This window comes from Astatotilapia calliptera, chromosome 8 (assembly GCF_900246225.1).
Source record: "Astatotilapia calliptera chromosome 8, fAstCal1.2, whole genome shotgun sequence".
Taxonomy (NCBI): Eukaryota; Metazoa; Chordata; class Actinopteri; order Cichliformes; family Cichlidae; genus Astatotilapia; species Astatotilapia calliptera.
Window position 1 is genome coordinate 10,333,794 of NC_039309.1, and position 17,846 is coordinate 10,351,639.

Below are 17,846 nucleotides of genomic sequence, written 5' to 3' on the forward strand. Positions count from 1 at the left end.
CAGATGAAGTAAACTGGCACAATCCACAAAGTTGTTTTGTTTTTTGCACAACAAGCTATAGCTAATTGTTTCCTGCCCTGTGTTACATCTCTTGTGAAATGTATCCTGGTGATGTATAATTACCTTCAAAGATTTGGAAAACGCTCTAACTGAATCATCAAGTTTATTTTCAAACCTCTTTGGCAGCAAAAAATGTGACTTCACCTCACTGACAAGCAAATGAAACAGTGCGTCACCAGATACTAGCCACTGCATCTGGGCCCGCAAACAGAGCACAAATATGCGTGACACGCAACAGGAAATGCCTACAACCTGTTCTTCACACTGTTATTTATAATCACCGGCATGAGGCTGTGCTCTGCTAAAACAGAAGTCAGAGCTCACATCAGCATAAAATCAGTACAATGGGATTTCCAATAGATAATCAGAAAATCAGAACACACTAAACAACTGCTATTAACTCCTAACATCAAAACATCAACTACTCGTACAAAAAGCATTCCTGCAGAGGAGGAATATTCAAGAGGTGACTGGTGAATGAGCAGAAACTGCAGTCCTACATTCAGCTGTAGAAAGTAGAAATGCTGTACTTTAGTTCATGCGCGCTTCCGAAAATTCTATCTGCCAAATTGCTGGAAAAGATGAGCGCAATTAACTTCCAGCATAATCCACAGAACCACCAGCTCCACCCAAGGATCGGGTTTAGTCACCCAGCAGACCACTCTGCTCTGTGGTTGCAATACTTTCTAAATGAGCAGACACAGTGTACAAGTTTATTATTATTATTATTAAACAACCAGTGCTGAACAAAGTAAACCTACTTTCCAAATTCGAAAGTGTTGACTAAAATGCTCCAGATTATTTGTAAAGCTATTTGATGTACTGTATATGTGGATACGCTATAACAGGACGTCTAAAGCTTTGTTTTAAAAAAGATCATCATTAATTATGAAATTATGAACAGCTATGCTACTACGTTATTTAAATTATAAAAAGGGAGCAATTGAAGCAAAATCCGAACACAAATTCTTGTACTATGCATTGCGTATTTAAAATAGTTTGTTCTGTTGCCACATTTTCAAAACCCTGTTTTATCCACTTTCACTATCTCACTAGTTACATGGATGTTCAAAGGTGATGGCTTCACAAATGACTAAGCATGGTTGGTTTCATGAGTAGGGGAGGTATTTATAACATCACTCCAAAAAGCTTGCAGAAGCGTGGCTGTTATTTTTTTGGTCCACACACTGTATAAAGTAGAGATAAAATACAACATTTTGAGTGTTCACACATTTTACAATTACTCAGTGTGATGGATTTGACACTCGAGTTGTCGTTTTTGTCACTAAAACTTGACACTTAAAATCCTGTTGTCCTTCTGTGTGACTGACGACAGGTTCTGATTGCGCTTAGAATAAGAAGAATCACATCAATTATAGTGTATTTCTGTATTTCTGAAAAAGTCAGTAGCCTGAATATCCGAGTTCCCAGCCAGAGGTTTTCTGTGGAACACTACCTCCAGTTGGATTTCCCAATCAGATAGTTGAAGCTGCCCAAAGTATCCCAAGTTGACTGAACGTAAAGAGCAGTAAAACTGCAAAAACTTTTACTCTGTCCTGCCGCTGTTGTACATTTGTGAGTCGTAAAATAAGCCGCTGAGAAAGCGCTGACCAAGCTATGTATTAAAGTGCTGCAGCAGTGTTTTTAAGCACCAAAAAAGAAGCACTGCTCTGTTCTGCTAGGGATACCTGAATGGCTCTACCTTGCTAAGAACCATTCTCCAAATTTACTTCCAGAACATTCCAACTCGCAGGTGATGCCACTCCCAGGTGTCTGGAACGTGGCGTTAGCTCCAGAAGAAAAACTTCTCCAGATCCACCTTGGTTGCTTCCACCCCCCCGCTGCCTCGTCAGCCAGACAGGAGGAGCATCTGCAGCTATAGTGAAGCACTCGGCCTATTCAACACTGAAACCTTTTCACAATTAGCAAGAGGCAGAGAAGAAACGCTAGCCCCACTAGTGAGAGCAGCAGTGGCTCCTATTATCCTTACAGCATGAACAATGCGCTACTTGTATAATCCAGCTCCGAAAAACAAGACTCTACAAAAGGGTTATTAACGGAAATGTTATCAATGAGAGTTTCGATGATAGCTCAGACAGTGTGGGGGGCATTACATAACAGCAGCTTTTTGGATGGCTGCTGAGGAAATAAACTGGTTGGTTGTTCTTTGCTACAAAATGGCACTATTAAGCTTTCATAAAGAAAATGAAAAGAAGCCCAATGACGCACTTTCTTTGGTCAGATGAGATAAAGATAGAATTTTTCTGATCAGATGGAGTTGGTTTGAACCTAGCGTGGGCTGCCACAGCCGATGAATGGTCCTAACAAAGCACAGAGGTAGAAATGTGATGATACTGGGCTGGCAAGAGCACTATGGATGTTGGATAAATATACTAGCTGACATAATAATGCCCAGTCTCCGGGAGCCTGACAGAAGAGGAATATTCCAGCAAAGCACAGTCCTAAAACCAGACAACTCCCTTAGTTCAGTAAAGGACAGCTGAAGAAAAAAAAAAAACTGTCTTTGAAGAATGACAGAACTCCTCTCTAACTTGTATAACACTGGTATCCACCATGCAGCAGAGGTGGATGCAGTCTATCATCAAAAAATAAAGGTAAACATATAAAAAATAGACAATATAAAAGATCTGAAACTCTGTGATGAAAGGTTTATTCGGTTTTGCTGCACGTGGCTCAACACGCTCGCACGTCAAAAGCTGGCTGAAAAGTGGCCATGAACAAGAACAGGGAGACGTAGGAATAAAGAAAGATAAAACCACACGAAAAGTACAGACAGTGGCTGCGCTGGATACTTTCATTGTTTTTAACTCTCATCTGACTTCAGCACTTTGTGTGTTAAACTTTGTTCATCTTCAAAGTGCTGCAGTTGGCTGAGGAACCAAGCAAGAGAAGCCCATTGACCTGTTTCTTGCTCCAGTCTGCAAAGCTCTGTATAGACTCTGGACCAACTCGTAACCACGTTCAACTCATAAGACAGCATGAAAAGCTCGGTGCACAATAGACTGCTGCAACTGGTGTTTCCCAAAGTAGACGATGCACGACGATGTCTGTGCAATCAATGTAGTTCTTATCAATTATTGCCAAATCCGTTTTACATCACCATTCATTAAAGTTATTGCCTATCATGTTAAACGAGGTGGTCTTTGTTTTGAGTAAAATCACCTCCCTACACTAATAATCACAGTGGGAATATGTAATAAAACCACAACTATTAGAAAACCATTACAAATAAGGCAGTAAACCTCACTAAGGCTCACCATTAATGTTTTTTGTCACTTTGGTTACGAGCTACTAACATCTGCGTCTAAGGTTTTACTTCAAATACACTCAGCCGCATTTAAAATCTAGCAATTTTATTAGATTAGCGTTTCTTTCAAGCAAACTCGAGAATAAGCAGCACAATTGTTTTGTGAAAACGAGGTTTAATGTCTGGGAATAAAAAGTAGAGGAAAGAACTGGAAGTAAATGCAAGACTGTCAGCTCAGTTTGTGTTGAGTATTCTTAACATCTGACCACTCTAGCCCAGGCTTTATCCTGCCAGAATGTAGAGCTCGCAGTTGAGCCGAGGATGTGCCAGCCTACCAGTGGGTGAGCTGACACTCAATGACCTCTCTGTTTCAGAGGGTCAAGCATGGGCTAAAAGGATCAGCTCCCTGAGAGAACTCACTTGCCTGCATCTCAAAAGACAGTGTTTATCTTAAGCTTCTAAGTTAACCACATACAACATACAAGCTGTTCAAGTCTCATAAGCTAAAGCACATTCTCCACTTAACATATTTATCTTACCTAAATAACTTCCTCAGAGTGAAGTCTTCGAGTGATTACAGTGTATTGGCTTTGAGACTTGTAATCCCAGACGCTGGGATTCATTCATGGTGAAAATCACAATGCTCAGCATCTCTAATGCTATCGTGGTTATAAAAAATGTTAGCATTAATGTCAGCTGCAGTTCATATTAATGTTGCATTTGTCACCTTTAAAACGTCCCGCGGGTGGTTTTGCAGGCTTCTAATGGAGGTGTCAGGCATTGATTGTGGTTGCAAACGGGCTGGGGTTTGCAGCAAAAGAGCCTTTCTGTATGGCTGGCATTTGATGAAATGGTCTTTTGTGTGTGTGCATGTGTGCACCCGTGTGTGTGTGTGTCTGGCTAAATACTTGATAAAGCCAGAACCTCGCAGCTCAGATGCTGGCGGGCCCTGGAGGCAGTTTGAGATTTCAGTGAGTGGCAGCTCTACTCTGTGATCAACCTTTAGGGAGTTAGATGAAGATGTCTCACTGCTGTACCTGACAACTCTGTCTCCTTTTGTTTAAAAAATGAAACAAGACGAATGAATCAAAGTGTCATTTGGCCATCGCATCATTCACCTGAATTTCACAATTTAAAGTCCTTCTCCTGGCACTGATTAAACCCCTAAAGATCTCTCGCTCTTTATCAAAATTACATATTTACAACACAATAAAATCAAATGCTCAAATGTGGATGTCAGCTAAAATAGTACACGTGCTCTATCATACTGCGTTATTACAATTTTTACTCTAAGGTTGTGCTTTACACAATAACAGAGCTCTAACACCCAGAGTAAAGTGAGCTGTCGACCATCTTTGCGGTAGAACAAAGTGATGTGAAATTGATTGTACTGCATTTGCATCCATTTCTGTAAGTATTTGATTAACCAAATGAAGCACTTTGAGGATACAGCTAGACAGACGTATATGTAAGCAGTTCGTATATCCTGAGTCAATGATCAAAAAAGCAGCATAAGAAAGACGGCAATGGTTTTCAGTATTTTAACACTGTTTCACTTTATAAAAAAGATGCTCATTGTATGTTAAGGCTTCTGTCTTGTCCACAGCACAGGCTAAGCTAAAAGTCTAACCCAGTAGCCCACAGACTGGTTGCTCAGCATGTTTTTGCGATGCCACCTGATGACAGTCCCCAGCTAACATGTCCACAATGTTCTGAAAAGCTCCATGTAGGCTCTGAATAGGACCTAGAGTATGCAAAGCCATGCCGGTCCACCTATATGCTAATTATTCTTGATCTTGTTAATGTCAGCCACTCTTGCTGATGGATTATTAAATGTGAATAATCATTAAACAAAGATTCTGTGTAAGACAAGAGTAATAAATAAGGAACACATTTAAAAATAGCACTGAAATAAGTATACATATGTATATTATATATCATATATACTCCAAATACTTCATTTCTGAAAATATTTAAAGTTAATTTAAGTTCGTCAAGAAAAAAAATAAAGGTTTCAATATGTAAAATAAAACGTGAATAATAGGATTGAATGAAAATCAATGAAAAACTGATTAGTCTTAAGAAAATGCCATTTTAAATATTAATATCTATTAAGAAACTCAAACTAAATAGTGGTATTAAAATGACCTGCCAAAGCATTTACAGTCAAAATATTTCCCATTAGCTGGTTACTAAATATCCTTGTGGAAATCCCTGACAATCCTTTGAATTGATTTCTTATACAGTTAATAACTGAGGCAAATAAATGCTTTATACATTATGTTCTATATTAATTTTAGCCAAGTGAATTTAAATGATGTAATAACAAATGTCCACATCAGTAACCTTTGTTTCAAACAGATGTGTTACACACCATTAACCATCTGTCAAGCTAGCCAAAGCAGCACAGCAGGACTCCTTTCAGACAATGCACATGCTGCTTGGCGTGTCCACAATCAATCCTAAGTGTGGTGGAGAACCTGTTTATGTAACCAAGCCGAAGGATGAATCCAGACATGTTCAGCAGCGAGCGTTTGCACGTCTTCGCTGCCTCTGAACGGTTGCCATAAAGTCAAGGCAGAGTGAAACCATAAACCATTTTCAGACATCGAATACTTCACTATTCTGGCTTAATCGGTATGTTAAAGCTTAGGCATAGGTCACTTCTCCTTTAATGATCCTTGTGGCTTTAATTGGGTCATAACCACGAAATACACGGAACAAGTAATCACGCAAAAACATGAACCATGGAAATTTGTTACATGCAATGCATGCCGTCAGAGTTTTACTACCACAGTCACTATATTATGATAGTGACTTAGACAAAAAGAGAGGTTACATCCTATATGCAATTATAGGAAACCATCTATAAACAATGAGATTTAGTAAACTGTAGCTTAAAGAAGAAAACTAGCCTAAAATCTAAAGTTTATCCATTTTCTTAACAGATTATCCATCCTAGGGCTGCGGGAGCATTTCCCAGCTGTTATGGGGCAAGAACCAGGAAAAAATCCTGGACAGGTCACCAATCCAGCACAGGGACATAACCACACACTTCTATACCCACACCTACAGCCAACTGACCATCACCAATTAACCCAACAAGACTGTCTTTTGACAAGCTTGTGAGCTGTATTTTGATGCACTGATACATAATGAACTTCAACAAAGAGCATGAAAGTCCTTTTCAGGCTCATTTAGCCAAAATCCACTTTACAGTCATTAATGAAGCATGTGACTTGTCAGAGACTCTGCCTTCATCTTCACCCTAAAGTAGTATTTTATACACATTTAATTTATACTACAACAGTAGGGCAAAAATCAAATCAAATCAATCAATTTCTATAGCACAAAATAATACAACAAAGTTGACCAAAGTCAAAGGAGCTTGCAAAGAAAAGCGTCTGGACTTCTTTAAGTTGCTTGAAGACGTTTCACCTCTCATCCGAGAAGCTTCTTCAGTTCTAAGGTCAAATGGTGGAGAGTCCCAGATATAAACCTAGTGGGAGTTTCCCCCCACAGAGGGACAAAAGGACCCCCTGATGATCCTCTAATCGCCTGAGCCAAGGTGTGAAACTGGGTGTGGGTCCCAATCAGCCAGAGTTTCGGGTATGTTCATTGTGAAACCTGGCCCCACCTTATCATGCGAATTCCTGAGGTCAGATGGCCCAGGATGTGAGTGGGCGTTAAGGCGTCTGGGAAGGGATCTCAAAACTGGATTATAGATGGCAGAGAGTTGGTGTCGTAAACCCCCGCCTCTGTTCAAAGATGGTCACTCACAGTGGACATAGATGGCTTCTTTCACTCCTCTTTCAAACCATCTGTCCTCTCTGTCCAAAATGTGAACATTGGCATCCTCGAAAGAGTGTCCTTTATCCTTAAGATGCAGATGGACTGCTGAGTCTTGTCCTGTGGAGGTGGCTCTTCTGTGTTGTGCCATGCGCTTGTGAAGTGGCTGTTTGGTCTCTCCAATGTAGAGGTCTGGGCATTCCTCGCTGCACTGTACAGCATACACCACATTGTTAAGTTTGTGTTTTGGCGTTTTGTCTTTTGGGTGAACCAGTTTCTGTCTGAGCGTGTTGCTGGGTCTGAAATACACTGGGATGTCATGCTTGGAGAAAACTCTCCTGAGTTTCTCTGATACACCGGCTACATAGGGGATGACAATGTTGTTGCGTCTGTCCTTCTTATCCTCCCTCGCTGGTGTCTGGTCTTCTTTTCTGTGCCTCTTTGCTGACTTTAAGAACGCCCATTTAGGATAGCCGCACGTTTTGAGTGCTTCCTTTACATGTGTGTGTTCCTTCTTTTTTCCTTCAGGCTTAGAGGGAACATGTTCTGCCCGGTGGTGTAGGGTTCTAATTACTCCAAGTTTGTGTTCCAAAGGGTGATGGGAGTCAAAGAGGAGGTACTGGTCCGTGTGTGTGGGCTTCCGGTAAACTTCGATGTTGACTTTGCCGTTCTCTTCAATGTGCACAGCACAGTCCAGGAAAGGCAAACAGTTGTCCTTTGTGTCTTCCCTGGTGAACTTGATGTTTTTATCCACAGCCAAGAGCCTTCCTTTCCACTTCCTCCATGTAAAGGTTGGCTACAATAGGTGACACGGGGGAGCCCATGGCACAGCCATGTTTTTGTCTGTAGAAGCCTTCGTTGTACTTGAAATATGTAGTGGTGAGGCAGAGGTCTAACAGTGTGCAGATCTGATCAGGTGTGAAGTTGGTCCTGTCCTCCAAGGAGCTGTCTTCTTGTAGTCGTTTTCTGACAGTCTCCACGGCCTCCGTGGTGGGTATGCAAGTGAAAAGAGAGACTACATCAAAGGACACCATGGTTTCATCTGGATCCAGGGTAAGTTTCTGGACCTTGTCGGTGAAGTCGGTGGAGTTCTTGATGTGGTGTGGGGTGTTCCCCACGAGAGGCGCAAGGATGGTAGCAAGGTGTTTAGCAATCTTGTAAGTGGCTGAGTTTATGTTACTGACTATGGGTCTGAGTGGGACAGCTTCCTTGTGGATCTTAGGAAGTCCATAGATGCAGGGTATGGCATCCCCTGGGTAAAGGCGGTGATATGTAAGGTGGTCAATAATTTCACAGTTTCACACCTTGGCTCAGGCGATTAGAGGATCATCAGGGGGTCCTTTTGTCCCTCTGTGGGGGGTTACTCCCACTAGGTTTATATCTGGGACTCTCCACCATTTGACCTTAGAACTGAAGAAGCTTCTCGGATGAGAGGTGAAACGTCTTCAAGCAACTTAAAGAAGTCCAGACGCTTTTCTTTGCAAGCTCCTTTGACTACGATGACCTGGATGACTGAGAACCTTCACAGACAAAGTTGACCAAAGTGCTTCACAGTTGGTCAGAGCAATAGCATAAGACAGAATAAAAAAGAAACAGTTAAAAGGAGGGCAAGAAACAATATGACAATTGTTTGAAACCAAAAAAAACATAAGCTAAATGAAAGATGATCAGTGATTATGCTCTTCCAGCAACTTAATGTCTTTTGCACTCTCCGACATGCATGAAAAGTTATTCAAACTCTTTGACACTTAAATGTTAGTTAGACTTAGTTAATCCAGGATTCTAATCACTTGTGGAGACCGTGAGCATGGAGCCTGTCTGAACGACACGTGTAGTTGCTGTATTACCAGTGGAATGCACTAGTGCCTGTGCAGACAAGACACTACGGAAAAAAGGTGATGTAAATGCACAGGGAAGTCTGTGTGAAGCCTCACTGAAACTCTAACACAGGAGTAACTTTTGAGGAAATGTGACCAGGGCACCCATATATGAAAGGAACGCAATTTTCCTAAGTGTTTACATAGATACAAATACAGATAGGCCATTTAAATGTGATGTTCCACAAATGTAACTTTCCTATCACCAATGGCATTCAAAATTTTCAGCAACCATGGGTGTGTTCATACATTTAGCTAAAGGAAGTTTGTTTTTATCTTACTGAAAACGGACATATCTACCAATGTTTATGAAACACTTTCTGATGACTACAGCTCTAAGCTAGACGTCTTTGCGTCCTTGGATAACAAAGTAACATTTGACAAACAGGTATATGTAACAGGCATCGTGATGATTTGTGAGCATCTGTTTTCTCCAGAGGTTCCAGAACAAGTCAATACAGTTTGAACCACACTGGCAAATGGCAATATGACAGGATGCTGATGATTTCTGACTCATCACATTCATACACTCGTTTCATTTTCACCACAGGAACTCCAAGACTTGCAGGAAAGTTCAAACGTGTTAATCAGTACAAATAGAAGTTGAAAAACGTTTTTAATTTGAAAAAATTCAGATGTGTGTAAATCCAAGGTTAACGTTACCCAACCTCACTTTTTCTCCTCCGCTCAACTGGGCCGTCCCAAAGACAGCAACACTTAAAACAAGACGTCGAAGCGCTCTAGCTTTGTCTCGCTGGTGAGCCAAGATGGAATAGCGTGGAACCACTTAGCTATGCACTGATTGAATAGGCCAGCTGTCATTTGTCTTATCCACCATCTCACAGCAAGCCACTGGGGGCTGTACTATTAGAACTGCCTCACCAGGCAGCATGAGCCATAGTTAATATATAATTCCCTTTCAGAATGAACAATAGCAAAGTCGTACTGACCTCCAAAGAGAAACCAAGAGGATGATGGGCAAAGATTTGGCTATGTAACATCATCTAATTAATACTAAGGAAATATAGAGTCAATGAACAATACACCTTCTTTTTTTTTGGGGGGGGGGGGGGGGGGGGGGGGGTGGGAGGGGTCAAAAAGCTTCGCATACTACAAAAAGCCAAATAACAGAAACCTACTGGGAGAAACGCTTTACCTAAACCAGATATGAATCATCAGTGTGATCTAACTGGCAGCCTCAAGCTTTGCAGACATCCAGGTAGAGTTGGCTCGCAGAAAGAGGAAGATGTTCTGTTTACAGATCTGTAGGGCAGCTCAATAAATACAGTACAGCTGTATTAAATGGGGAGAAAAACTTCAGCAGGATGAAGTCCCAGGTAGAGGCTGTATTCTGCATTCCGCATGCAGACGAAAACAAATAATCCGAAAGCACGATGCACAAACTCATAAAATTGGAATTAATGGTGTTAGCTTAGTATTCAGTCTCCAGGTGACTGCTCGAGAGAGTTAGTTGCACACTCCTCAGAGTCAGCACAAATAAAAAAAAAACTAAAAAAAAAACACTTGTTAGCATACAACCCAACACACACACGCAGACACATTGGTCATGCTGCCAAATGGATAGGTGAGACATAAAGAAGGCATCACACTGCCAAATGAACTTCTGCGGTTCAATGTATAGATGGTTTACCACAAAGAACTTTCCTCTTTAGAAAAGGTGAGAACGACGTTTCTTAAATGGAATGTAAATGACTGCAACGGCTAAAAACAGGAGGATTTTTTTATATATATTTCACACCAAATAGCCGCAGCGAGGGCTACGCAAGCAGAGTAAAATATGAGAAGTGAATTTTAAAACATATGGTTGCTATTCATGAAGCAACCCAAACTAGCCTTTAATTGAGGCCATATTTGTCCTACTGCTTGCATGACAATTCGTACACAACGACTGCATCTCTATTTTCTGCCACAAGCGTGTTACTTGTCACTAACCTATTCTAAATAAAAGCAATCTAAGGCTGTCAATCTTCCACGAAACAGTTCAGCTATACCAGTCATACCCCCCACCAGAGCTTAAATTTAGAACTCGGCGGCTTATGTGTCCACTTGTCCTTTTCTGTAAGCGTGCAATCTAACCTGCAGGAATCAGCACTTCCTTTTCCACCAAACCTACAGCTGAGTAATTGCAGTTCACATGCATTTGTTTCTGCTTCGTTTTCTGAACTGCTCTTAAGTTAGATTAAGAGTTAATTTACAAAAAGAGAAGCATCAACACGTGGAAAACATTTCTCAGGAAAGCGCATGCTTTCATACACCATTTGCGCTGAATTCTCAAAAGTGATGTGTGAATCCAGTAAATAGTCCTCCATAGTGTTCCCTGGTTAACTTTCTAGAACCGCAACCCTCTGAAGTCTCTCTTAAGGAACAGAAACATCCACGATGAAACAGAATTAATGAGACAACCCTTGAAATTAGCATCAAAAAGTATTTCCGGTTAATTCATCACAGAAATGGGAGACAGCTAAACAACCTTTCCCTAGGGCCATGTTAAATCATTTTCGAGATGCCACCAGAATAACTAGGCTTCAGAACTCCTCATCCCTTTAATTTATGCTGGGCTGGTTGGCATTTGACAAGGAAAGCACTGTGTACTGAAAATTAGCTCAGGGTCAAATGAGATATAAATGTAAGTGATTGACCTTTCTCCTCTTTTAAGTATGAGCATGGGTCAAAACGTAACTCTACTACTTCTTTTTATTTCACTCCATCATAAAAAAAACCAACCCAAAACAAAACACAAAACTAGTCTAATCAGCTGAGTGACGTCTAGGCAAGTTTGCAGCATTCTGCAAATGCCGCTGAAGCTGAAAACATTGTTTAAAGAAGGAAGTTAATCTAATGCCTCGGGGCAATCGTTATCTTTACAAGAAACAGAAAAAGCTATGTACTCTGCTGCCTGTAGTGAGACAGGGGGAATTCTAGAGGCGTTATTAACATAAAGCCAAGGTGCTTACACACAGTACAACCAGGTCCAATCAAAAAGGAGTTTTGCCCCAAATTATGTCCATATACAAGTGGAGAAAAGATTTAAGACTAGAAACACAGTTATACTCTGCAATAGCCTTGAGCCTCTGGTCATTTTTTTTTTTTAGACTTTTCATTTTTAAGTGGTCTTGAGCAACAAGGTTTTTCTTTGGACATTAGCTGCTTTTTAACACACTTTCAGTCCAGTCCTTACATCTGACCATTGTCAGAGGATTTCTTTCTTTCTTTTTTGTCTTTAAACCGCTTAACAGTGACCTGTGAATCATTCAAGCATAAAAAAACCTAATTCAAGGGATGAACCAGTGTTGTGTCTGCACATAACAGACAAAAGAACCAATCTTAAACAGTATCTTTAGGCAATTTGTCAAAAGCAACACATAATTTGCTCCAGTTTTTTTTCGGTTGAATCTATGAACAATGTTGAAGATAATACATTATGACAGGCAGGTATTCCCCAAGAGCTATTAGTCTACGTTGTGTGGAGTGTCCTTAAAACATCTGAGGAAACTGGACGAGGGGAGAATAAGAAAACACTGGTGGTTTTGTCCTTTTCATAGAATCCGTTTGATTATGAAGGCTATCAGATTTTGATCCACTATAGCTTCATTTTTCATTCTTCAACGTGTTGCTAATGCAGGAAAAGCATGCCTGGATAGAAAAAACACAACATGCACACTGGCAGTGATGGATTGGCCTCCCCAAAGCCAGAATGTCAACATTATTGCAGCATGGGGGTCATCTGTATATGTATATGTATATCATCCCTAGTGTTTCCATGGATGCACTATGTTTGCACTATTGTAAAATGTTATATTTTACAATATGTGAAGTTACGACTTCTGCTTAGCAAGATGCGATTTGCACAGCATTACTGAAGCTTCTGACACCTAATTCTTTCATAGAAAAGTTTTTTTTCGTCACTGTTCTTTGTGATAATGACCTGTAGTGTTGGCATTTATTACCATGAGATCAGAGAATTATGGTAGAATTAAGGTAGAATTATGGTAACCGTAGCAGAGATGAGAGCAGAAACTGCTCTGAACACAGGTTGAAGCAGAGCTGAAGATGAGGTTGCTCTGCTGCATGCTGAGATGGATGCAATGGAGTCAAAGAATAAAACTTAAAAGGATAAACTCCTTCACTCTGAGGCCACTAACCTTGCCACAGGAAATTGAGCCACACCTCCCTTTTTTATTTCCAGATGGGTCCATTAGTCAACTGAAGGTCAGGTGACGAGAAATCAAAGTTTTGTTTGGCAGGTTAGTACAATGTGAATACTCAAAAGAAAGAAATCACAGGAACTGAAGGCACTCAGTCATAAACATACATTATGGCTTACAAAGCTGCTACCTGCTCACTATATTAGTTACATATGTTTAGCAGGAACTCTTAAGTGCACAATCCTTTTAAGAGGACATGTTAGTGCCCTCAAACAGTAACCTGGAACCTCTGCAAGCAAACATTCACCTTATTAACAAGAGATCAGCTGTATAATTCGAACCACATAAAGGCGTAGTCTAACTTTATCTTGGTAAATTAACATTTTAAAGACTCACTTTTGAATTTTCTGTAATGTAATGTCTTAACAATGTTACCTATAAAGAGTCCACTTTATCTAAATGATAAAAAGACATCAAAAGTTAGTGTTTGCAGTATATAAATCATTTTCATGTATAGTCATGAAGAACGATTCACCTTTCTACTAATGGTCTTAATATCCCGAGCATTAGATTTGTTGTACAATCATTTTTTCAGTTTTTAAAAACACCTTCACATCCAGTTTGGTGTGGGTGTAGCTGCTGCTGCTGCTGACAGACTCTGGAGGAACAAGCACATTGAAATATGCCACTTCAGATGTGTTCACACTATAAGCCTCAACCCTAACGCAAATCATCTGTTCCCCTTTGTTGACAATAACAATGGACCAATCCTGTAAAGCTACTGATGTAGCATTTTTTTCATCACCAAAGTAACACTTGTTACCAAGAAGACGATAAGAGCGTGCTGCCCAAACAACTGACCAGCTGATCCTGAGACTAGAGCCATACTGCTATAAAATTTAAGAAACCCACACATTATCATTACCCAACACGGATATATTACTAATATATTACTAAGTTTTACATGCAACAAAAACGGCTGGTTTACTAAAAAGCTCCTCTGGTTTTGTTCCAGGTTTGAAGTGCTTCGCTTTCCACGCAGTGAAGCATAACGATGAGCAGAAAGCTATGCAATATGACACCGAAAAACAAAAACAAATGAGAAAAACAAAGATTTATTTTGTTTCTGGTTATTATTGACACAAATCTAACATGGCTTTATACAAAGACTTGCTTGCATAAATACTGTAACGTGAATCGACCAGTATGAGGACAAAAACATGCGTAATCACTGCTATGCTCTATGCAAGAAGACAGTGCCATTCATTATTAATGCTTTTGTGGGAAGACAAAAGGAGACACTTTTCCCACATACACAAACAAAGCAGTGAGACCATTATGAGAGTAGTAAATGGTGTGAGAGAAAAAAAAAAGTTTTGCTGAAACAGAAATAGGTCCTCAGTGAGCGCTGCTAGCATAAGGTGTCTCACCGACTGCTCATTAGTGCTACTTGGTCAACACATAAAGTATTAAAAGTGCAATGGCTGCGCACCCAACCAATACTGTGCAGCAGTGAGGTGGCAGCTGCTTCTCTTTTTACTAATGACTCATCCACTCTTGCATTCACTGAACCCTGAGAGAATTTTCTCCATGGCTTTTGAAGAATCTCAACTTTCAAGAACCGTTGCATATTTGTGACTAAACAGACAAGCATTAGCATCAGAACTGTAAACTTGTCACACTTCAAACGGACCAAAAAAATAGTGCTTTCACGTAACTGGCTGAACTCATCCATCAGTCAGCTTCAGTAACCCTCATACAGCTGCAAGCCCTCAGTCCCACTAATGGACATAGCCAAAAGTAATTCAGTATGTTGTGGGACATTAAAAATAACAAACTGGGGCACTGGTTTGGCTCACTGGGCAAGCCCAGGCAGCCCAAATGCAAGGCCCAGGTTCAAAATCGCCCCCAAGGACATTTACAACGCAACTTCCCCCTGGTTTTCTTCCAGCTTCCCCATCTTCTCTCCACTGTCCTTACAAATAAAGGCTAAAATGAAAGATTTCTAAAGAAAAAATCTGTCCTGTGGCACAATGAGCAACTTTAATCCATCAAAACTCAACAAGTCATGCAACTCTTTTCTTATATTCTGTGCATTACAGATTTCATCTTACCTCAACTTCCTCATGGTGGTTTTTTATTTTTATTGTTCCCTGTTCCATCCCACAGTCAAGTGGAATTACCAAAGAAATTTCAAAGCACTTCTTTTTTTATATTGCACACCTGGATAGGTATTATTCAAATGTATCTAAAGCCAAAAAGTAAACATGTGAAAAGATGTGGTTTGTGCCATTAGTGTCATTTTTAAAGGCTGCATATTAGTGCCTAAAGCATGGTAAACCTGGTAAACAAAGACAAAAAACATATCAGTAATATAATTCTAACATCTCCTGGATGTATCTGATCAAGCCTTTTTCCTACAGGAAAACATAGCAAACGCAGCCCTTGTAGCAGTTTCCCTTTAAAGCTAAGTTTTTCTGCATATCATTCATAGTTACAGTTACTTTTTGCGACGAGGTTCGATACTGTTGAGTAAATCCCCCCTAAAGGAGATGGTGGAAGCTAAACGGCACAATGCTCTTCAGCCAGGTTTCAAACTCTTAGATGAGCTGACAATAAGCAACTAACAGCGAAGGCTTTCCCTGGTACAGAAGACGAAAACACAAAAGCAAGCATCAAACTTCACAGTTACAAGTCCAGCGTAGCCTGAAACTAGCTAGTTAGTTTGTAGCGGAGGCCCCATAACACAGGAAACACCGCCGTACTAGGCGCGCCTCTAACAATTCCCAATCCACACACACGCGCACACACACACAGTCCTCTTCCTCACAAAAGACAGACAATCCTTGTTTTGCATTTCATGCAAACCAGCTGGCACATTCCCCACTCGTAATATTTGCATTCCACTAGCTTTTGGCAAATTTGACCACGAGATCCCGCGTACAACCCCACGGATGGGAAAAACTCAGCCGTTCGCTTTCTAATCACAAATCTTCCCTAACTTGTTCAATCTGAGAGCAGAGAGCTAGGGCGAGCTAGCGATGGAGCATGCAAGTTTTCTTACGTACCAACTCCATACTTTTCCTTTTTAGTGGGCACCCAGCGAGACATTCTCAGTGTCGAGGCTTCCTCGAGTTGTCGCTCTGCCTGTTAAAAAAGGTCCAGACGTGACCTCTTGTTATTAATGTAGACTTCTTTTTTTCAGTTTTCTCTGAGCTTTGGGGAGATACTCCGAGCAGCCATTTTCCACCAGTGACAGGACGCTCCGCAAGGGGGAGGAAGGGAACACAACTTTTTCACCCTGCAGGCGTCCTGTGAAACTCGCGGCGCTGGTCGTGCTGTGACGGACGCTGCTACATGACTACTGAGCTGCATGAATGATTAGATGATTGCAGGTTAATCTGCAAGGGCGTAGAGGTATTATTATATCATAAAGTAGTTATAATTCAAGGTTGATGTTAATTTATTTTTTGTTATTTTGTTTCAATATCCACATTACGTGGCTACAACGTTTATGTTAATATAAAAAATTTGCTAATTGTATAATGCAACATTATAAAAAGCCATCTGAAGACTACTATATGCAAATGTTATAAGAAAATCAACTTTACCAACAGGGGACTGAATTAATAAATGCGATGATAACTACAGAAGACTAAACTTAATAATAATATCACTAATAGTGATAGTAACATCCATTTGTGTCAGGTTTAAATAAGTGCTTCATGTGCTTTAGAGAGTCACTGAAAATAATAGAATAAACGCACAAATTAAACATGCTGCAGTCCTAACGTTTAATAGTTGACTGTAGCATTGGGAGACTTTTTTATTTTTATTTTGACCTTAGAGTGCATGGTGTTGAGGTAAAACACGTTCACAAATACACACACTATATTCATCTGATTGACTCGACCGCAGGTTTAAAATACATGTGGTCAGCGTTGGTTTCCTTCCTTGTTTGCGCTTAATGCTAAAGGCGACCGTGAGATTTCTGAGTAGCAATGCGCCGAATTAAGCAATAGAAGTGGCCTCTTAACCTCCTAAGACCCGAACTCTTCCACTGCATGCATTTTTAATTTGTCTTTGATATTTGGTCACATTGGGGCCCGATGAATGTAAAAACAAAGAATTACCAGATTTATTTATTTATTTTTACCTTATTTTTGTTATTAATAAAAAATAAGAGCCACATATGAGGATATTCATTTAAAATTGTGATAGAACAGTAGCAGTATAATGTCCTCATAAGTGGATACCAGGCCCTTGTAGAGCAAAATTCAGTATTTTGGTGTAAATAACCCAAAATGTGACGTCCCCATACGTGGACGCCAGGTCCTAGGAGGTTAAAGCTGAGGGTGCTAAACAGATGATACAGAAGTGATGCGTCTGCTTCACACGCTCGAATCTGCTCAGCTTTATTTATCTTTTCTGCACAACTGATGCATCCTACTCTTAGATGCACAAGTCTCCCAACTTATGATGACCCTCCCACGGTTCACTATCCCACAAACACTTTTCTCCATCCCCTTTGCTTTCTCCCTCCTCTTCAGGTTGTCATATTAAAGTCGTGCCAGCAGAGGGGGCTGCCGCTTTCAGACTTCTTCGCCTATGAAAAAAGTTGCCTTTCGTCTATCTGGTCAAATTCTGTCTTTTACTCAGTTGAGTTTTTCCATTTGTTTTCGTGTT

At 40.4% G+C, this 17,846-nt stretch overlaps 1 protein-coding gene across 4 annotated transcripts in view; it reads right to left on the minus strand.

Annotated features, from left to right (window-relative positions):
* The window catches only part of dock1 (dedicator of cytokinesis 1), a 204,248-nt gene extending 187,732 nt beyond the window's left edge, over positions 1–16,516 (minus strand). For all 4 annotated transcript variants that reach the window (XM_026178424.1, XM_026178423.1, XM_026178422.1 and 1 more), the window contains exon 1: positions 16,229–16,516. In XM_026178424.1, coding sequence (XP_026034209.1) covers positions 16,229–16,271 — 43 coding nt within the window. In that variant the 5' untranslated portion in view covers positions 16,272–16,516. The remainder of the gene's footprint in view (positions 1–16,228) is intronic.
* Between the last annotated feature and the right edge of the window lie 1,330 nt (positions 16,517–17,846).